General features: G+C 42.0%; 1 protein-coding gene across 3 annotated transcripts in view; it reads right to left on the reverse strand.

The window, feature by feature from the left end:
* Positions 1–23940, reverse strand: part of spega (striated muscle enriched protein kinase a) — a 139581-nt gene that overhangs the window by 63945 nt on the left and 51696 nt on the right. For 2 of the 3 annotated variants that reach the window (XM_061889540.1, XM_061889541.1), the window contains 4 exons: positions 6025–6123; positions 2609–2759; positions 1013–1753; positions 647–933 (listed from right to left, as the gene is read on the reverse strand). In XM_061889540.1, the coding sequence (XP_061745524.1) occupies positions 647–933; positions 1013–1753; positions 2609–2759; positions 6025–6123 (1278 nt within the window). Of the gene's footprint in view, positions 1–646; positions 934–1012; positions 1754–2608; positions 2760–6024; positions 6124–9510; positions 9554–23940 lie in introns of all 3 variants that reach the window. The other variant, XM_061889542.1, reaches the window with a different exon arrangement.

The raw sequence follows: 23940 nt of genomic DNA on the forward strand, positions 1-23940 counted from the left end.
AAAAGTATTTACCACAATGTGGGATAGCGACGTCACCCATTGACTCAAAAGCCAATTAGACTGCGAGACTGAACGAACCAAAAGGGCAGGCTTAAATACGGGAGGTAATCATAAAGCAGGTGCGCGTGAGAAACACAAGGCAGGGGACACAAATAGGTAATTAGGCAACGGAACAAAACAGGAAGTGCCACCAGGAACTAAGGAAGTCAAATAACAAACAGGATGTGATATATAACAGAACAAAACCTGAATATGCCATGATCCGAGCAGCGGATCATGGCTGAGTCCTATTTTTGACCAATCCTGACAGAAGCACAATGCATCTTTTGTAAGAAAATTTGGCTGTTATGAAGTTTGCTAATATTTTTTTTTTCTCAATTAATTGAGAAGCTCCTGGTGTATTTTGTTAGTTTAAACATTTTTGTTTTCCAATGTGAACAAACAGTGAGTGAATTCATGGACTTAAAATTCATTCTGAACCTCTGATTTTACTTAGTCTTAAAATATTTTCAAGATGGTCTTAAAAAAAAAGTCCTAAAAAGTCTTAAAAACCAACAGAGACCTTGAAGTCAGTAAACGGTTTTCGTTTATAAAAATCGGTTATGACAGAGGTGAGATCTACCTTCTTCAGAGTGACCGATCTTACCTTTGCCACGTTTCTCCTCCTTCCTCCGCATTCCACGTGCATCATGTTCAGTCGGTACAGTTTCATCTTCCACCAGGATGGAAGGAATGGCCTTGCTTCTCTTCAGGTGTGGGCTGGTGGGTGACGGGGTGAGCTTCGGGGGCTCGGCTGGATACTGCGACCCGGCTTCCCTCGCCGCGACTGCCGGCGCTCTTTTTCCTGTCGGACCGTGGGATCTGTCATTGTCCTTGCGTGAAGGAGATCGGTGTTCTGGCAAGAGAGAGTGAGAAGAACTCGGTGTGGTTTCCCTGCATTCAATCACAAAGAAAAACGGGAGTCAGTTTATAGTTTAACACCTTCGTCAATTGATGTTTTTCCCCTTCAAACCTGATGAGTCCGGTCTTGGCTGTTGTCAATGGTTGCCCTGGCAACTGGTGAACTGGTGCTGTCTCCATGGCAACACTATTATTGCCAGTGCTGCCTTGCGATGAGTAATATGCTGTGTTTTTCTTTGGGCTTGGCTTCACTCTTTTAGGAACTTTAGTTTGCGGTCCGCCAGCCTCCCAGGCCCGAGTTCCTTCCAGATCTCGCCTTGCCTCCAGTTTTTTAATCACCTCCGGAGGGATGGGCTCCACCTTGCTTGACATCAAACAATCTTTTCGTGCTAGCTGCTCGGTAGAATATGCCTTTTTTATGTCTGTTCTAACAAGCTTTTTAATCCTGTCCAGTTCCTCCGTGAACTTGTTCTGGTAGCTCTGAACGCGCTGCGAGAAGCTGTTTTTGTCCTCCAGAGAGGAGGCTCGTTGCTTGAAGGCTGTCCGTTTTTGTGCGGCTTCCTCGTTCTTTTCTCTACAATCCAGCCCTGGAATGGATCCGACAAGGTCCGGCAGATCCACACTCAACCTTCGCTCCTCAAAAGCCCGGACCTTGTCAGAGATCTTTGGCCCTGCACGAGCCAACTTGGATGCCACAACGCCAGAGGCCTTATCTGAATCATTTGGAGGTCTGGGTTGATTCTCGCCTGGATTTGAGGCGTTGGTGTGGTTTATGTGTGTGATGGAAGGTGGTTGAGGACAGGTCAGAGGCGCATGGGAGAAACTCCCGTATAATTCTGCATCGTTTTGAGTCCTGAAGGGATGAGGGTTGGAGGGAAACGAGGCATTTAGTTAGATGTCCTTCAGAGATACCAGAAGTTTTGGAAGGAACAAACATCCGTCTGTGTCACTTTGTTGCTTTCCAGTTGGAACATACCAGACAATCACAGATGACATCGTAACAAAGTTAAAAGGAGCCACATCCATGGCTTTATATAGCAATGGGTCAAAAATGTTATCTGAATGTGGTGAAGTGACAAATAAACTGTTACATCTTGACTTGAAAAATGTCAAATACAAAAAAAAGGTCATGCCTCCAAGGGAAAAACCCTATTAGAAAGTTGTGTTCATGCTAAAAGTAACTTAGATCAAGGTCAGAAACCCACTCATGCCAATGCAAGCGTAAAAAGTGTTTGTACAAAAGGTGAGGCTCCGGTTCACGTGCAGCAAATGAACTCACAGTCCAAAGAAACAATGTCAGTGCCTTTGTAACATGAAAAGGTTAAGAGGAAGTCACAGCAAAATCAAGTCAAAGGAAAGTGTGGCGCCAAAGCTATTTCATTTACATAATGAAAAGAACTCAGAGCAATGCTAGCAAGATGATTCATTCTTGCTCGTTGGGTTTAAGGGGGAATGTGTGGCTTGGCTTGAACGTCTTTTCCAAATTTGGGTTGGAGGATACTTTGGAATATCCTATAAGGGCATGGAGAATGTTCTCCCCCGGTAGAGGCTGAACATGCTGCCGTAGTAGTCGCTGCCTACAGAAACACTTTCCTCTGACCCCTGAAGGGGGCGCGCAAGGTTAGCGTGAGACGCCCGGATCAGTGGCTCAACACCCAGGTGACGGACAGGCAAGGGGCCTTCTGCAGGACCGCTGCAAAGCGCTTGCCTGGATGGGTTTGTGGGGTCCATGTTGGGGACTGGGGGTCGAGAGTTCAGCGTCCGGAGCTCCCGCTCTACAATTGGGTCAAACGAGCCTGGAAGTGTGGACTGGCGATCGGAACCATCGGGGTTATAGTCCATCATCCGATCCCCCTCTCCTGGATGGACAGAAAGAACCGTGTGAAGGTAGCGTACATCATGAGTAAACCGATGATTTCCACGAATTGTTTTTGACTCAAGTCATTGTTGGTGATAGCTGAGTAACCCGAGCCAGTTCCAAACCCTTTCTGTCTTACGTCTGTTGAGGGTGGTCAGGCTGTTCTGAAAACACCCCCGAGGACACCTCAATGATAGACGCTTTTGACCTCCCTCCCTCTTTTCCCAGCTTGCTCCCTTTGTTTTTGTCTTGTCTGAACTTTTTTGAAGCAACTTTCTTTGCGCTCTCCTCAAATCTAAACATCAGGCATGTGATCAGCTGGACTATCGACCCAATTGACAAATTCTGGAATTGAATTTGAGAGCACCCAGCATGGACGAATAGAACAGACAAGTCATTGTTTTTGTTTGCTCGCGGCAAAAAAACATCCTAATCTATGATTTGACTCCCTTGAACAGCCATGACCTTCCAGGGCCCCAACTCCCCGCCCCTCTGTTGCGAGTTTGTCGTGATTAAATGTAACGTGTTTATGTGTGCGTTGCCTTCTTCCCCAGCGTTTTACCTTTTCCTATCTTTTACGGGGCGCCTTGTGGCGACCCATTAGCGTTTCTGTTATGTAACCCTGTTTGTCTAATCTTGAACGGGTTTGTGCTGTAAACAAAAATTTCGTTGTACTTGTTGCAATGACAGTAAAGCCTTACCTACCTACCTACCTCCAGTTAATTATTATTTTTTGCAAATAATAATTAACTTAGAATTTCATGGCTGCAACATGTGCCAAAGTAGTTGGGAAAGGGCATGTTCACCACTGTGTTACATCACCTTTTCTTTTAACAACACTCAATAAACGTTTGGGAACTGAGGAAACTAATTGTTGAAGCTTTGAAAGTGGAATTCTTTCCCATTCTTGTTTTATGTAGAGCTTCAGTCTGACTTGAGGCTGACTCGCTGACTCACTTTGGATGTGCGGGTAAACTTCAAGTTTTGTCAAGCATTGTTTAATCGTGCTGTATACAGGAAGTGGCAAGAAATGACTGGGAGCTCTTGAATGATCACATTAAAACTGAAATTAGATCTGCAATGTCTGACATTTTTGTGTTTGTACTAGGGCTGTCAACCATAACACGTTAAAGTAGTCCTGGGCAATTATTTTGACTTTGGGGCTAAATTTTGGGAAAAAAATGTGTCCGGGGGCCAGTATAACTACAAACCCTGTTTCCATTAGAGTTGGGAAATTGTGTTAGATGTAAATATAAACAGAATACAATGATTTGCAAATCATTTTCAACCCATATTCAGTTGAATATGCTACAAAGACAACATATTTGATGTTTGAACTCATAAACTTTATTTTTTTTTTTGCAAATAATAATTAACTTAGAATTTCATGGCTGCAACATGTGCCAACATAGTTGGGAAAGGGCATGTTCACCACTGTGTTACCTCACCTTCTCTTTTAACAACACTAAATAAATGTTTGGGAACTGAGGAAACTAATTGTTGAAGCTTTGAAAGTGGAATTCTTTCCCATTCTTGTTTTATGTAGAGCTTCAGTCGTTCAACAGTCCGGGGTCTCCGCTGTCGTATTTTACGCTTCATAATGCGCCACACATTTTCGATGGGAGACGGGTCTGGACTGCAGGCGGGCCAGGAAAGTACCCGCACTTTTTTTTTTACGAAGCCACGCTGTTGTAACAAGTGCTGAATGTGGCTTGGCATTGTCTTGCTGAAATAAGCAGGGGCGTCCATGAAAAAGACGGCGCTTGGATGGCAGCATATGTTGTTCCAAAACCTGCATGTACCTTTCAGCATCAATGGTGCCTTCACAGATGTGTAAGTTACCCATGCCTTGGGCACTAATACACCCCCATAACATCACAGATGCTGGCTTTTGAACTTTGTGTCGATAACAGTCTGGATGGTTCGCTTCCCCTTTGGTCCGAATGACACAATGTCGAATATTTCCAAAAACCAAAGAGAATTTGAAATGTGGACTCGTCAGACCACAGAACACTTTTCATCAGTCCATCTTAGATGATCTCGGGCCCAGAGAAGCCGGCGGCGTTTCTGGATGTTGTTGATAAAGGGCTTTTGCTTTGCATGGTAGAGCTTTAACTTGCACTTACAGATGTATTGACGAACTGTATTTATTGACAGCGGTTTTCTGAAGTGTTCCTGAGCCCATGTGGTGATATCCTTTAGAGATTGATGTCGGTTTTTGATACAGTGCCAACTCAGGGATCGAGTTGCCGCTTACATGGAGTGATTTCTCCAGATTCTCTGAACCTTTTGATGATATTATGGAGCGTAGATGTTGAAATCCCTAAATTTCTTGCAATTGCACTTTGAGAAACGTTGTTCTTAAACTGTTTGACTATTTGCTCACGCAGTTGTGGACAAAGGGGTGTACCTCGCCCCATCCTTTCTTGTGAAAGACTGAGCATTTTTTGGGAAGCTGTTTTTATACCCAATCATGGCACCCACCTGTTCCCAAATAGCCTGCACACCTGTGGGATGTTCCAAATACGTGTTTGATGAGCATTCCTCAACGTTATCAGTATTTAATATCCCAACTTCTTTGTCACGTGTTGCTAGCATCAAATTCTAAAGTTAATGATTATTCCATCCATCCATCCATTTTCTACCGCTTATTCCCTTTCGGGGTCGCGGGGGGCGCTGGCGCCTATCTCAGCTACAATCGGGCGGAAGGCAGGGTACACCCTGGACAAGTCGCCACCTCATCGCAGGGCCAACACAGATAGACAGACAACATTCACACTCACATTCACACACTAGGGCCAATTTTAGTGTTGCCAATCAACCTATCCCCAGGTGCATGTATTTGGAGGTGGGAGGAAGCCGGAGTACTCGGAGGGAACCCACGCATTCACGGGGAGAACATGCAAACTCCACACAGAAAGATCCCGAGCCTGGATTTGAACCCAGGACTGCAGGACCTTCGTATTGTGAGGCAGACGCACTAACCCCTCTGCCACCGTGAAGCCATGATTATTTGCAAAAAAAAAAAATGTTTATCAGTTTGAACATCAAATATGATGTCTTTGTAGCATATTCAACTGAATATGGGTTGAAAATTATTTGCAAGTCATTGTATTCCGTTTATATTTACATTTAACAGAATTTCCCAACTTATATGGAAACAGGGTTTGTATTTGATCTTTTATTTAAAATAAATACAATTTGTTATTCTCCAGTTTACATTTGGTGAATAGTGTGTATAAGTGTTGAAATGTCGGCATAAATACCAGAAGGTCCTTTTCGGCCGCCCTTTTCGTGGTGCCTCCCTGCCCCTCCTTTGGGTTCCACCTGGGGCTCTGTGGTCTCATCTTCTGTGTTCTCAGAGTCTGGAACAAAAACAGAAAGAAATGACGGCGAGGTGCAAGAACAGGAAATAAGACGAGTAAGGTTCCCTTGGGAGACTTTACTCCTTTTGTGTGGGAGATTTTTATGAGCTGAGCCTGTTAACATGCCTAGGAGGGAAATATACACTATATTGGCAAAAGTATTTGGCCACCCATCCAAATGATTAGATATATAGATAGATAGTACTTTTTTTGATTAGTTGGGCTTGGCCCCTCAGTTCCAGTGAAAGTAACTTTGAATGCTCCAGGATACCAAAACATTTTAGACCATTCCATGCTCCCAATCTTGTGGGAACACTTTGGAGCGGGCCCCTTCCTCTTCCATAATGCACCAACGCACAGAGCAAGTTCTATAAAGACACGGATGACAGAGTCTGGTGTGGATGAACTTGACTGGCCTGCACAGAGTCCTGACGTGAACCCAATAGACCAACTTTGGGATGAATTAGAACAGAGACTGAGAGCCAGGCCTTCTCGACCAACATCAGTGTGTGACCTCAGCAATGTGCTTTTGGAAGAATGGTGGACAAAACCTGTAAACAGATTTTGCAACCTTGTGGACAGCCTTCCCAAAAGAGTTGAAGCTCTAATGGCTGCAAAAGGTGGGCCGACGTCATATTGAATCCTATGGGTTACGAATGCACTGCAAAAAGTCAGTGTTCAAAAATAAGGAAAAAAAATGCAAAAATTAGGGCTATTTTATTTGAACTAAGCAAATTTATCTGTCAATAGAACAAGAAAATTTGGCTTGTCAAGACTTTCCAAAATTAGCTAACCTCATTGAACCTAAAATACTTTAAAATAAGTATATTCTCATTAATAACAACTGTACTACTATGAGTATGTATTCTCTATTTCTTCATTGAAAATAAAACAGCAAACTCCATTTGCCTGTCATCTGTTTTTATATGAGACACAATTGTATCAAAGTAATGATTTTTTTTTTCATGCTTGAAATAAATGATTATTTAAAAAAAGTAGTTTTATATTTGTGAGTGTTAATGACACAGCTTTGCAACAGCTGATATTCTAGTTTCAAGCATGTTTTTGTCACATGTTGTTGTTGACGAACCCTAAGATGCAGAGAAGGCGGCAGGCATCGTGCAGGTAAACATGATTTAATTTAACACTAAAACAAGAACAAACAAAAGGCGCGCACAAGGCAGAGAACAAACTTGGCTATGAACAAAAACTAGCACAAAGGCTAACTGTGGACTAGAAACAAAAACACTTACTGTGACATGAAGAACTATGATATGAGCAGAGTGAACAGTAGTAGACACAGCTACAACGATTAGTATTAATGACATTGACAGGTAGTGGTGACAATAATCCAGCACTGACTGGAGGGGAAGGCAGCTTTAAATAGTAGCTGGCTGATTGACACCAGGTGTGGCCAGGTGCCAATCAGCCACAGCTGGGGAGACACAGCACTTAGGGAGACAAACAGGAAATGGACAAAATAAGAGCGCTGACAGGAAACAAAGACAAACGCAGAGGAAAAACTAAAACATGGCCAAGCTGTCAGGGAAAAGCCTGACAGTTTTAAGGTCATAAAATCTCAGCAACAAGCTAATTTAGGACCAAAACCCTTAAAACAAGTAAAACACTAACATAAAATCTGCTTAGTGAGAAGAATTGTCTTATTGGACAGAAAATAAGCAAATATCACTCTTATTTGAGATATTTAATCTTACTTAGATTTCAGTTTTTGCAGTGTGGGATGGCACTTCAAGTCATACTTGCCAACCTTGAGACCTCTGATTTCGGGAGGTGGGGGCTGGGGGTGTAGTTACAGCTACAATTCACCAAATCAAGTATTTCACTGGAAATACTTGATTTCCAGTGAAATATATATATATATATATATATATATATATGTATATACGTAAATAAAAGAAATACTTGAATTTCAGTGTTCATTTATTTACATATATACACACATAACACTCATCTACTCATTGTTGAGTTAAGGGTTGAATTGTCCATCCTTGTTCTATTCTCTGTCACTATTTTTCTGACCATATGCATGTAAAGCAGATTGCAGTATTGTCCTGTTTAAGAGTGTCACAACATTGCTGTTTACGGCATACAAACTGTTTTACGGTAGACGAAAACGTGACTGCTGTTGTTGTGTGTTGTAACCGCGCTGGGAGGACGTTAATAAAACTGCCTAACAATAAACCCACATAAGAAACCAGGAATTTGGCCGCGATCATTCTCCAGTTATAACGTCATTGGGCAGACACGCTGTTTTGTGGGAAAGCGAGCGTGAAAACAGGCTGGAACTGGAGGGGTCGTGGCCTCCAGCTCCGCTTGAATTTCGAGAGATTTTCGGGATAAAATTTATCCCGGGAGGTTTTTGGGAGAGGCGCTGAATTTCGGGAGTCTCCCGGAAAATCCGGGAGGGTTGGCAAGTATGCTTCAAGTTCATATGTGAGTCAAGGCAGGTGGACAAATACTTTTGGCAATATAGTGTATATCCCATACGTTTAACTGCCTGTTATAAATGTCTCATTTTTAATCCCAAATACAGCCTCCTTAAACCAACACATGACAAAAAAAGATGGGAGTGGAGAGAGAAACCATACATTTGTGAAAGAAACCCCATCCAAATGACGTGGAGGAGGAAAAAGAATGCTGAAAAAACACATTGCAATGAGATGAAACCACAAAAAGGGGGAAAGAAAAGGACGGACGGACCAATCAGGAGTCAAAAGAGATGGGTTTACCGTAGCTTTGTTTTCGGCAGGAGCGGAAAACTTCGCTTCCGTAGTGGCAGCAAGAGAGGGCAGACGGGAGAGCACCGTTACTATGGAAACCAGCATCCCTCTCACCCACACGACCAATCCTCTTCGTACCCATTCGAGGTTAAAAATCAGCGGTGGGCCGGACAGATATGTCTACCTCGGCCGCACCTCATTGAGCTGCGCCTCGTCAAGCCAGATCCTGATTAGATAATTCCAGCAGGCGGGCCTAATAGTAAGAAAGCCGCATTAAAGTAATCACTTTTTCCAGGCTGCCGATACACTTTCATCCGCCCCGCTGCGTTAAATTAGGATTTCAGAGATTGCGCGACGGGAACTGGTTTTGGGGCGCTATCATGTCCTCGTACTCTGGAGTGAAAGCAGGACTCCGGAATGGAAAAAATGATCGAGGTGTCGACGGGGGTCAGACGCCGTTCACTCGAGAGGCAGAGGCATGATTGCAAAAAAAAAAAGTGTTGCATCACACAACTAGAACCACAACCTGTGGTGGCACTTTAATGGCAGGTGATGTACAGCAGCCAGAGTCATGACTGGGATCATTCAAAGGCTGACGTACGCAGGATGGAACACAAAGCCAGGGAAGCTCATAATGACAACACACCATGGGTGAATCTGCCAAATGTCCTTGTGGAATGGCCGCTTCTCTGCAACAAGACAGAGCACAAAGTGTTACTCAGCAGTGACAAAGATTCTCTTGTTTGCACACAATTCAAAGTACAGTCCTGGTCACAAGTTTACATACATTTGTTCAGAACATAATGCCCTGGCTGTCTTGAGGCTCCAATACTAGGGGTGTAACGGTACGTGGATTTTGTATTGAACCGGTTCGGAGGTGTACCGAACGAGTTTCCACACGAACATATGAAGTAAGAGTAGCGATGTAGTACTCCTTTGCGTTGTGTTTTTTCCCCTAAAGACGACACCCAGTGATTCTTCCGACTCAATCATGGTTTATTCTGGTGAAATCAATCATAGTGAGTCTCCAGTCAGCCTTCTTTACATTCATAAAACCGTCACGTGGAAGATAACGGACTGACATTCTGTCCACTAAAGACGCTGAGATCATTATCCATGCGTTTGTTACGCCTCGTCTCGATTACTGTAACGTATTATTTTCGGGTCTCCCCATGTCTAGCATTAAAAGATTACAGTTGGTACAAAATGCGGCTGCTAGACTTTTGACAAGAACAAGAAAGTTTGATCACATTACGCCTGTACTGGCTTCCTGTGCACTTAAGATGTGACTTTAAGGTTTTACTACTTACGTATAAAATATTACACGGTCTAGCTCCATCCTATCTTGCCGATTGTATTGTACCATATGTCCCGGCAAGAAATCTGCGTTCAAAGGACTCCGGCTTGTTAGTGATTCCCAAAGCCCAAAAAAAGTCTGCGGGCTATAGAGCGTTTTCCGTTCGGGCTCCAGTACTCTGGAATGCCCTCCCGGTAACAGTTCGAGATGCCACCTCAGTAGAAGCATTTAAGTCTCACCTTAAAACTCATTTGTATACTCTAGCCTTTAAATAAACTCCCTTTTTAGACCAGTTGATCTGCCGTTTCTTTTCTTTTTCTTCTATGTCCCACTCTCCCTTGTGGAAGGGGTCCGGTCCGATCCGGTGGCCATGTACCGCTTGCCTGTGTATCGGCTGGGGACATCTCTGCGCTGCTGATCCGCCTCCGCTTGGGATGGTTTCCTGCTGGCTCCGCTGTGAACGGGACTCTCGCTGCTGTGTTGGATCCGCTTTGGACTGGACTCTCGCGACTGTGTTGGATCCATTATGGATTGAACTTTCACAGTATTATGTTAGACCCGCTCGACATCCATTGCTTTCGTCCTCTCCAAGGTTCTCATAGTCATCATTGTCACCGACGTCCCACTGGGTCATTATTGTCACCGATGTCCCACTGGGTGTGAGTTTTCCTTGCCCTTATGTGGGCCTACCGAGGATGTCGTGGTGGTTTGTGCAGCCCTTTGAGACACTAGTGATTTAGGGCTATATAAGTAAACATTGATTGATTGATTGATTGACTAACACAGGGGTCGGGAACCTTTTTGGCTGAGAGTGTTACGAATTGGTGGGCGCATTGCGATGCGAAGGTCCTGCAGTCCTGGGTTCAAATCCAGGCTCGGGATCTTTCTGTGTGGAGTTTGCATGTTCTCCCCGTGAATGCGTGGGTTCCCTCCGGGTACTCCGGCTTCCTCCCACTTCCAAAGACATGCACCTGGGGATAGGTTGATTGGCAACACTAAATTGGCCCTAGTGTGTGAATGTGAGTGTGAATGTTGTCTGTCTATCTGTGTTGGCCCTGCGATGAGGTGGCGACTTGTCCAGGGTGTACCCCGCCTTCCGCCCGATTGTAGCTGAGATAGGCGCCAGCGCCCCCCGCCACCCCGAAAGGGAATAAGCGGTAGGAAATGGATGGAAATGGATTGCGATGCGCGGAGGTGTCGACCCCGAGATGCCAAAGACGGGAGCAAGCAGGAGTGGAGGTAGGAACCGGATTTAATAATAAAACACAACAAAACACTTGACAAAGGAAAAGAAGTGAAGTGAATTATATTTATATAGCGCTTTTTCTCAAGTGACTCAAAGCGATTTACATAGTGAAACCCAATATCTAAATTACATTTAAACCAGTGTGGGTAGCACTGGGAGCAGGTGGGTAAAGTGTCTTGCCCAAGGACACAACAGCAGTAACTAGGATGGCACAAGCGGGAATCGAACCTGCAACCCTCAAGTTGCTGGCACGGCCACTCTACCAACCGAGCTATGCTAAGCCAAGAAAAGGCACGCCACCGCACGAAACGCTAAATGCAATTTGTAACAAGGGGTAGAGTTCAAAAGTCCGTTAGCGGCGCGAGCTAAAAACTTAGCGGAGTGAAGCAATGAGGAATAACAATCGTAACTTGTTGCGTGAGCAAACGAAACAGCCAGGAGGAACTAAGGTAGCAGGTGGTCTTAAATACAACAGAAATAACTCAAAACAGGTGTGCGTAGTGAGTCCGTGCAGGAGGCGTAATTAGGTTGCCAAGGCGACAATACAAAACAAGGAAGTGTTAGCAACGGGATCGGCAAGAGTCCGAAACATGATCAAAACATAGGAGAATACAAAAAAAGGACATAAACATGCTGGAAATGTGTGATCCGGCTTAACAGAGAGAGCCATGAAAGCCAAATATTTCAAAATGTATTTCCGTAATAGCCATATAATTTTTTTCAAAAACTGAATACAACTAAATGCGTGCATTTTTAAGTAAGACCAACATTTTTAGAGTATAGTCTCTTATTCTTTTTGATAACATTTTTGGTCTAAAGTTAACCAATAATAAATATAATACCATTAATGCGACATCTGGAACAGGTGCGATAGAAAATGGATGGTTGGATTAAAATGCATGAGAATGTTTTATAATTTGAAGGTTATTTTTAACACTGTGATTACCAGCGGCATAGCTCGGTTGGTAGAGTGGCCGTGCCAGCAACTTGAGGGTTGCAGGTTCCATTCCCGCTTCCGCCAACCTAGTCACTGCCGTTGTGTCCTTGGGCAAGACACTTTACCCACCTGCTCCCAGTGCCACCCACACTGGTTTAAATGTAACTTAGATATTGGGTTTCACTATGTAAAGCGCTTTGAGTCACGAGAGAAAAGCGCTATATAAATATAATTCACAATTCACTATTCATTACTTATAACAGGGGTAGGGAACCTATGGCTCTCGAGCCAGATGTGGCTCTTTTGATGACTGCATCTGGCTCTCAGATAAATCTTAGCTGACATTGCTCAACGCGATGATTATGAATAATTTCGCTGGTAATCACAGTGCTAAAAATCCATCCATCCATCCATTTCCTACCGCTTATTCCCTTTTGGGGTAGCGGGGGGCGTTGGCGCCTATCTCAGCTACAATCGGGCGGAAGGCAGGGTAGGTTCACCTAGATTTTTGTTTGTATATTTTTTTAGTTCAAATGAAATCATGTTTTTACCTGAATGCCATGTCCCGAGTAGTCCGTCTGCCTTCCTGGGAGAACGACCCCGCAGCAAGTTGCAACCCCACCGCCCCATCGTGACATAAAATACTTCTTACCATTAATGCGACTTCTTGAAGAGGTGCGGTAGTAAACGGATGGATGGATATAAATGCATGAGAATGTTTTATATTTTGCACGTTATTTTGACTCAGGGGCCACATTTACAGAAATAAAATGTGTTCAGGGGCCTGGAACATCTATTTTTAGGAACACTAATACAACAACAAAAAAATCACAATAAAGTCTTGATTGAATGGTAAAAAATTTATGACGGACCGCCTTAAGAAACATAATGGAATTTTAAATTTTTCCTCTTCCAACATGACTATGCACCAACGCACAAAGCAAATTCTATAAAGACATGGATGACGGAGTCTGGTGTGGATGAATTTGACTGGCCTGCACAGAGTCCTGACCTGAACGTGATATAACACCTTTGGGATGAATTAGAATAGTTAGAGGGATTGGCCACAGAACTTTCCTCTAGCTCAGACCTGGGCAAATTAAGGCCTGGGGGTCGCATGCGGCCCGTTAAGCTTTTCAATCTGGTCCGCCGGACATTCCCATATATATATATTTTTTAGATTATTATGATGGAAAGTGTAGCTGCCATTATGATGTGTAGTGATGCTTTCTAATGACCGTAAGTCTTGAACTATACAAAGTATTTCCGTTTACTACAGTAAACATAAATCAAACAAAACTTACTTGGCATGGTATGAAGCACGAAACTATGGCAAGGCATGAAACAAGTCAGCACAGGGTGACTGACTGGCAAAGACGAGCTTAAATACTGCCTCTGATTAGTGCTCGGGAAGCAGGTGAGCGGGCATTTTGTCCACCGGAGACAGGTGGACAAAATGAGTAACCAAGGAAACCAGACAAAGGAGTGGAAAAAAAAGAGGAACTTAAAGAATCCAAAGGACAAACAGCACATGGCCAAACCAAAACATGATCAACAGACATGACATTTTATTTATTATTGGTTAGCTTCAGAATAACAATGTTATTAAAAAGAATAAGAGACTTATTATACTCTAAAAATATTGGTCTTAACTTAAAAATGCACGCATTTAGTTGTATTCGGTGTTAAAAAATATGATATGGCTCTCACGGAAATGCATTTTGAAATATTTGGCTTTCATGGCTCTCTCAGCCAAAAAGGTTCCCGACCCCTGACTTATCGTGTTAAGCAATGTCAGCTAAGATTTATCTGAGAGCCAGATGCCGTCATCAAAAGAGCCACATCTGGCTGTAGAGCCATAGGTTCCCTACATTAACACACGGCAAAATAATACACAGTACCTGGTGAAAACAATCAGCCTTCTTTACATTCATAAAACCTGTACAGAAATAAAACAAAACTTAACATAAATATGTCTCTTTTAGGCCTACAGCTAGCCTGCTAATAAGTTAGCTGAAAGCTAATTCAGAGAGCACGACTTCCCGTCACGTGGACGACAACAGACTGACGACACACACGTGTCTCAGCCTGCAAGTCTGCTGTGACATGTGACGTTCAATGACCATAAAAAAATGTAGGAAATGACAGTACTGGACTTAGAATAATAAAAATTGAGAAATAAAGAGTCACATCACATAATGTGTGAATGTAATAAATTGGATAAAATGACATTAAAATGAGATGACATTAAAACAAAAACAGTAGTAAGACAGTAAGCAATTGAGATCATAAATTACCTCTGTTACATAAGCTAAAGTCTTAAAGGCCTACTGAAATGAGATGTTCTCATTCAAACGGGGATAGCAGGTCCATTCTGTGTCATACTTGATAATTTTGCGATATTGCCATATTTTTGCTGAAAGTAGAGAACATCCACGATAAAGTTTGCAACTTTTGGTCGCAAACAGAAAAGCCCTGCCTTTACCGGAAGTTGCGGACGATGACGTCACCTGTTGATGGCTCCTCAACACACATTTACTAGGATAATTCTGGGAAATCCCTTATCATTCTATTGTGTTGCTAATGTTTTAGTGAGTTTAATAGTACCTGATAGTCAGTCCTGGGCAAATTAAGGCCTGGGCGCCGCACCCGTCCCGTTAAGTTTTTCAATCTGGCCCGCCGGACATTCCCATATGTATATTTTTTTAGATTATTATGATGGAAAGTGTAGCTGCCATTATGATGTGTAGTGATGTTCTCTAATGACCGTAAGTCTTCAACTATACAAAGTATTTCAATGGTTGGAATCTGCATGATATACTAGTTACCATGGCCATTTAATTAGTTACTATGGTCATCTAATTAGTTGCTAAGGTAATATAATTAGTTGCTATGGTAATGTAAGTCACAGCAGCTAAGACAAGGCACCAAGCAGTGTGGGTGGGGATCACGTTTCCACAGAGTGTTTTCCAGACCGGCCTGCTTAAAATGCGGGTGTCAGGGACAGATGCAGAAGGGGAGATTTTTACAACAAAGTTCTAAAGCTTAGTGACATATCAAATCAGGCCTGGGCAATAATTTTGACCCGGGGGGACATATTTAAAGAAAAGAATGTGTCTGGGGGCCGGTATATCTTTTTTTAGGAACACTAGTTGAAACAAATCATAATAATGTCTGATTGAATGGTAAAACCTTTGACAGACCGCCTTAAAAAACGTAATGGAATTTTACATTTTTCTACGAACGAAAAAAACACTGAATATTGACAAAATATGAATGTCACACCCCGTTTCGATCGACATATTTTACAATCAAGTGAAATGCAACAAAAATGCAACAAACAGTGAGATATGAACACGAAGGGCACAAAAAAACCCCCCACCTACAATCTGATTGTGGGGAGGCGGAGTCGACGGTCCGACGGCGGGGCAGGGCACGTTGGAGCCCTGCCCAAGATGGCGGCAAGAAGACGGAGAATGAGGCTGAGTGGAGAGGCGGGGCGTGCCAGGAGCGACGCCGCAATCTAGATCAGGTGCGTGGCTCGCACACCAGTAAACAATCTACGTATCTCCTCGCAGTGTATAAAAGGGGAGAAGGAGGAGAGATCGGCGGGAGGAGTAGGAGAGCCGGGAACAGCGACCGAGAAGCAAGAGAGAGCAAGACACGAGAAACGGAGACACGGCCGACTAAAGAGCGGGCCGGAGAGCGAGAGACGGAGGAGCGACGACGGCGCAAAACACTGCCTTAATGAAAAATAAAAGAGTCAATCCTGCTCAATAGAGATGTCCTTCCTGGGTGGTCAGTGGAACCTTTGGGCGACAGGGAAAGTCGTCTACACTGATATATCACTAAGCTTTAGAAATTTGTTGTGAAAACTGTTATGTCTTGGCAAGAATTAGGTGCAGAAGAGAGACAATTGACTCAGACTTTATTTAGAGTTTTCTTTGATATCTCTTGGACGGAGTAATCAAAACAAAGTGGCTGCAAAATCTCTTTGATACATTTGAGTAACAAAGGATATGTTGCATCGGGCGTAAGGGAATAAACGGAAAAATCACTCCATAGGAAGGAAAAAGGCAATAGCAAAAATTGCAAGACACGAGAGACGGAGACGCGGCCGACTAAAGAGCGGACCGGAGTGCGAGACACGGAGGAGCGACGACGGCGCAAAACACTGCCTTATTGAAAGATAAAAGAGTCAATCCTGCTCAATAGAGATGTCCTTCCTGGGTGGTCAGTGGAACCTTTGGGCGACAGGGAAAGTCCTCCACACTGATATATCACTAAGCTTTAGAAATTTGTTGTGAAAATTGTTATGTCATGGCGAGAATTAGGATTAAGGTGCAGAAGAGAGACAATTGAGTCAGACTTTATTTAGACCGTTTTCTTTGATATCTCTTGGACGGAGTAATTAAAACCAAGTGGCTACAAAATCTCTTTGATACATTCGAGTAACAAAGGATATGTAGCATCGGGCGTAAGGCAATAAACGGAAAAATCACTCCATAGGAAGGAAAAAGGTTATAGCAAAAATAGCAAGACACGAGAGACGGAGACGCGGCCGACTAAAGAGCGGACCGGAGTGCGAGACACGGAGGAGCGACGACGGCGCAAAACACTGCCTTACTGAAAAATAAAAGAGTCAATCCTGCTCAATAGAGATGTCCTTCCTGGGTGGTCAGTGGAACCTTTGGGCGACAGGGAAAGTCGTCCACACTGATATATCACTAAGCTTTCGAAATGTGTTGTGAAAACTGTTATATCTTGGCAAGAATTAGGATTCAGGTGCAGAAGAGAGACAATTGACTCGGACTTTATTTAGACAGTTTTCTTTGATATCTTTGGACGGAGTAATTAAAACACAGTGGTTACAAAATCTCTTTGATACATTCGAGTAACAAAGGATATGTAGCATCAGGCGTAAGGCAATAAACGGAAAAATCACTCCATAGGAAGGAAAAAGGCAATAGCAAAAATAGCAAGACACGGGAGACGGAGACGCGGCCGACTAAAGAGCGGACCGGAGTGCGAGACACGGAGGAGCGACGACGGCGCAAAACACTGCCTTATTGAAAAATAAAAAAGTCAATCCTGCTCAATAGAAATGTCCTTCCTGGGTGGTCAGTGGAACCTTTGGGCGAAAGGGAAAGTCGTCTACACTGATATATCACTAAGCTTTAGAAATTTGTTGTGAAAACTGTTATGTCTTGGCGAGAATTAGGATTCAGGTGCAGAAGAGAGACAATTGACTCGGACTTTATTTAGACAGTTTTCTTTGATATCTCTTGGACGGAGTAATAAAAACAAAGTGTCTACAAAATCTCTTTGATACATTCGAGTAACAAAGGATATGTAGCATCGGGCGTAAGGCAATAAACGGAAAAATCACTCCATAGGAAGGAAAAAGGCAATAGCAAAAATAGCAAGACACGAGACGCGGCCGACTAAAGAGCGGACCGGAGTGCGAGACACGGAGGAGCGACGACGGCGCAAAACACTGCCTTATTGAAAGATAAAAGAGTCAATCCTGCTCAATAGAGATGTCCTTCCTGGGTGGTCAGTGGAACCTTTGGGCGACAGGGAAAGTTCTCCACACTGATATATCACTAAGCTTTAGAAATTTGTTGTGAAAACTGTTATATCTTGGCAAGAATTAGGATTCAGGTGCAGAAGAGAGACAATTGACTCGGACTTTATTTAGACAGTTTTCTTTGATATCTCTTGGACAGAGTGATTAAAACAAAGTGGCTACAGAATCTCTTTGATACATTCGAGTAACAAAGGATATGTAGCATCGGGCGTAAGGCAATAAACGGAAAAATCACTCAATAGGAAGGAAAAAGGCAATAGCAAAAATTGCAAGACACGAGAGACGGAGACGCGGCCGACTAAAGAGCGGACCGGAGTGCGAGACACGGAGGAGCGACGACGGCGCAAAACACTGCCTTATTGAAAGATAAAAAAGAGTCAATCCTGCTCAATAGAGATGTCCTTCCTGGGTGGTCAGTGGAACCTTTGGGCGACCGGGAAAGTCGTCTACACTGATATATCACTAAGCTTTAGAAATTTGTTGTGAAAATTGTTATGTCTTGGCAAGAATTAGGATTCAGGTGCAGAAGAGAGACAATTGACTGGGACTTTATTTAGACAGTTTTCTTTGATATCTCTTGGACAGAGTGATTAAAACAAAGTGGCTACAAAATATCTTTGATACAGTCGAGTAACAAAGGATATGTAGCATCGGGCGTAAGGCAATAAACGGAAAAATCACTCCATAGGAAGGAAAAAGGCAATAGAAAAAATAGCAAGACACGAGAGACGGAGACGCGGCCGACTAAAGAGCGGACCGGAGTGCGAGACACGGAGGAGCGACGACGGCGCAAAACACTGCCTTATTGAAAAATAAAAAAGAGTCAATCCTGCTCAATAGAGATGTCCTTCCTGGGTGGTTAGTGGAACCTTTGGGCGACAGGGAAAGTCCTCCACACTGATATATCACTAAGCTTTAGAAAAATTTGTTGTGAAAACTGTTAAGTCTTGGCGAGAATTAGGATTCAGGTGCAGAAGAGAGACAATTGACTCGGACTTGTTGCATCGAGTAACAAAGGATATGTTGCATCGGGCGTAAGGCAATAAACGGAAAAATCACTCAATAGGGAGGAAAAAGGCAATAGCAAAAATTTTACACAAAAAAAAAAAAATCTATGATTATCTACAAAAAAGGTAAATCGCTCATCCAGAGGAGTCGAGAAGCTATAAACAGAAAGTATGTTACAAACTGCTGAGAAGACTGTAAACAAAGCGCTCCAAAAGAAGGATAAAAGAAGGCAAGGCACCATGAAATTGACACAAAAAGACTTAACCAAAAAACTTTAGCAAAAGAAAATCACTCTCTCGGAACAAAGAAATCTATAAATAAAGCGAGACAATACTTTTCAACTTGGTTCGCGGCTGTGGACGAAGGCTTCAAGTACGTGACGAGACGACATACTCTGGCAACAAGACAGTGGAAGACGAGGACTATATACACATGAGGGGAAGTGACACAGGTGGGCACAATCAGGCAATCAGGAGAAACATCAGACCAGTGACAAAAGAGGAAGGGCAAGGGGCCTGAAACGAGAGGATTAGAATTTTCAAAATAAGACAAGAAGTGTGCCAGACAACCCCAAAACAGGACTTCCCTCACCACGGTGAGACTAAAAATGTCCTTCCGCGTCTGTGGAAACGCTTCCCACCCACACTGCTTGGTGCCTCGTATGAGCTGCTGTGACGTCGATTACCATAGTAACTAATTAGATGACCATAGTAACTAATTAGATGACCATAGTAACTAATTAGATGACCATAGTAACTAATTAGATGACCATAGTAACTAATTACATGACCATAGTAACTAATTACATGACCATAGTAACTAATTAGATGACCATAGTAACTAATTACATGACCATAGTAACTAATTAGATGACCAAAGTAACTAATTAGATTACCATAGTAACTAATTACATGACCATAGTAACTAATTACATGACCATAGTAACTAGTTAGATGACCATAGTAACTAATTAGATGACCATAGTAACTAATTAGATGACCATAGTAACTAATTACATGACCATAGTAACTAATTAGATGACCATAGTAACTAATTAGATGACCATAGTAACTAATTACATGACCATAGTAACTAATTACATGACCATAGTAACTAATTAGATGACCATAGTAACTAATTACATGACCATAGTAACTAATTACATGACCATAGTAACTAATTAGATGACCATAGTAACTAATTACATGACCATAGTAACTAATTAGATGACCATAGTAACTAATTAGATGAACATAGTAACTAATTAGATGACCATAGTAACTAGTTAGATGACTATAGTAACTAATTAAATGACCATAGTAACTAATTAGATGGCCATAGAAATTAATTAGATTACCATAGTAACTAATTAGATGACCATAGTAACTAATTAGATGACCATAATAACTAATTACATGACCATAGTAACTAATTAGATGACCATAGTAACTAATTAGATGACCATAGTAACTAATTACATGACCATAGTAACTAATTAGATGACCATAGTAACTAATTACATGACCATAGTAACTAATTAGATGACCATAGTAACTAATTACATGACCATAGTAACTAATTACATGACCATAGTAACTAATTAGATGACCATAGTAACTAATTACATGACCATAGTAACTAATTAGATGACCATAGTAACTAATTAGATGACCATAGTAACTAATTAGATGACCATAGTAACTAATTACATGACCATAGTAACTAATTAGATGACCATAGTAACTAATTACATGACCATAGTAACTAATTAGATGACCATAGTAACTAATTAGATGACCATAGTAACTAATTAGATGACCATAGTAACTAATTAGATGACCATAGTAACTAATTACATGACCATAGTAACTAATTAGATGACCATAGTAACTAATTAGATGACCATAGTAACTAATTAGATGACCATAGTAACTAATTAGATGACCATAGTAACTAATTAGATGACCATAGCAACTAATTAGATGACCATAGTAACTAATTAGATTACCACAGTAACTAATTACATGACCATAGTAACTAATTAGATGACCATAGTAACTAATTAGATGACCATAGTAACTAATTAGATGACCATAGTAACTAATTACATGACCATAGTAACTAATTACATGACCATAGTAACTAATTAGATGACCATAGTAACTAATTAGATGACCATAGTAACTAATTACATGACCATAGTAACTAATTAGATGACCATAGTAACTAATTACATGACCATAGTAACTAATTAGATGACCATAGTAACTAATTACATGACCATAGTAACTAATTACATGACCATAGTAACTAATTAGATGACCATAGTAACTAATTAGATGACCATAGTAACTAATTACATGACCATAGTAACTAATTAGATGACCATAGTAACTAATTAGATGACCATAGTAACTAATTACATGACCATAGTAACTAATTACATGACCATAGTAACTAATTACATGACCATAGTAACTAATTAGATGACCGTAGTAACTAATTACATGACCGTAGTAACTAATTAGATGACCATAGTAACTAATTAGATGACCATAGTAACTGGTATATCATCCAAAAACGCAGATTCCAACCATTGAAATACTTTGTATAGTTCAAGACTTACGGTCATTAGAAAACATCACTACACATCATAATGGCAGCTACACTTTCCATCTTAAAGATCTAAAAAAATTATTAGGGAATGTCCGGCGGGACGGTTTAAAAAGCTTAACGGGCCGCATGTGGCCCCCGGGCCTTAATTTGCCCAGGTCTGTGATAGAGGGATTGGCCACAAAACTTTCCTAAGTCTTGAACTATCCAAAGTATTTCAATGGTCGGAATCTGCATGATATACTAGTTCAGGGGTGGGGAACCTTTTTGACTGAGAGAGCCAAGAAGCCAAATATTTTAAAATGTGTTTCCGTAAGAACCATATAATATATTTTTTTAACACTGAACACAACTAAAGGCGTGCATTTTTAAGTAAAATTTCTAGAGTACAGTAGGTATTTTATTCTTTGTAATAACATTGTTTTTCTGAAGCTAACTGTAAGGGGGCGTGGCCTGCGGGCCTGCAGCGAAGCGGGGTGTTGCCAGGACCGGCCTCGAAATTAGCGAGACCAGCTTGCTAGTAAATAAATACAATTTAAAAAATAGAGGCAGCTCACTGGTAAGTGCTGCTATTTGAGCTATTTTTTAGAACAGGCCATTGGGCGACTCATATGGTCCTTACGGGCGACCTGGTGCCCGCGGGCCCCGCATTGGTGACCCCTGATGTACATGCACAACTTTCCTAGATGCTGCCACAGAAAGACGTCTTTTATGCCACTCCTTCGTTGTCTCTATTTGTCCATCAAATGTTTTATGCTGTACATGAATACACAAAGGTGAGCTTTGTTGATGTTGTTGACCTGTGTGGAGCGCTAATCAGGCATATTTGGTCACTGCATTAATGCAAGCTAATTGATGCTAATATTCTATTTATGCTACCTGTATGTGTTTTAGATATATTTGATGTCATTTTATATGTGGTTTCCATTTGCTTTAACTTGAACACACACATCTTTACCTTAGGCCAATAGTCGGGAACCTTTTTGACTGAGAGAGCCAAGAAGCCAAATATTTTAAAATGTATTTCCGTAAGAGCCATATAATATTTTTTTTAACACTGAACACAACTAAACATGTGAATTTTTAAGTAAGACCAACATTTCTAGAGTATAATAGGTCTCTTATTCTTTGTAATAACATTGTTATTCTGAAGCTAACTGTGGAGGAGCGTGGCCTGCGGGTCTGCAGCGAAGCAGGGTGTTGCCAGGATTGGCCTCAAAATCAGTGACAGGTGCGCAGATGGCCCACCTGGGCCTTGTTCTCAAATCTCCTGCCGCTCTGTTATAAGCAGCAGCCAGGAGGAGAGACGGGGTTGGGGCTGGAGCCAGAGTGCGAGCAAGAACGAAAGAGAAAAAGACAATTGCTGGAAAGCAACTGAGAGACTTATTGAAAAATAAAACAATATTGTACCCCTGAAACAGGCTCTCATGTCGGTGCTTGGGTGAAGAACACCCAGGAGGGCAAGCCCCACACTAACCAATAATAAATAAATAACTTTTTACCATTAACGCAACTTCTTGAACAGGTGCATTGAAAAATGGTTGGATGGATTAAAAATGCACGAGAATGTTTTATATTTTGAACGTTATTTTTAACACTGTGATTACAAGTGGAATTATTCCTTACTTATCGTGTTAAGCAACGTCAGCTCAGATTTATCCGAGAGCCAAATGCAGTCATCAAAAGAGCCACATCTGGCTCTAGGGCAGGGGTAGGGAACCTATGGGTCTCGAGCCAGAAGTGGCTCTTTTGATGACTGCATCTGGCTCTCGGATAAATCCGAGCTGACATTGCTTAACACGATAAGTAATGAATATTTCCACTTGTAATCACAGTGTTAAAAATAACGTTCAAAATATAAAACATTCTCATGCTTTTTTTATGTTCAAGACATTGCATTAATGGTAAGAAGTAATTAATTTATTATTGGTTAGTGTGGGGCTTGCCCTCCTGGGGGTTCTTCAGACCACCAAGAGCCTGTTTTTAGGGTTACACTATTGTTTTATTTTATTTTTCTCTCAGTTGCTTTCCAGCAATTGTCTTTTTCTCTTTCGTCCTCACTCGCGCTCTGGCTCCAGCTCTAACCCTGTCTCTCCTCTTGGCTGCTGCTTATAACAGAGCGACAGGTGATTAGATAACATGGCCCAGGTGGGCCATCTACGCACCTGTCGCTGATTTTGAGGCCGGTCCTGGCAACATCCTGCTTTGCTGCAGGCCCGCAGGCCACGCCCCCTCCACAGTTAGCTTCAGAATAACAATGTTATTACAAAGAATAAGAGACCTATTATACTCTGGAAATGTTGGTCTTACTTAAAAATGCACACGTTTAGTTGTGTTCAGTGTTAAAAAAAAATATATATGGCTCTTAGGGAAATAGGTTCCCTA

Source organism: Nerophis ophidion, linkage group LG27 (assembly GCF_033978795.1).
Source record: "Nerophis ophidion isolate RoL-2023_Sa linkage group LG27, RoL_Noph_v1.0, whole genome shotgun sequence".
NCBI lineage: Eukaryota > Metazoa > Chordata > Actinopteri > Syngnathiformes > Syngnathidae > Nerophis > Nerophis ophidion.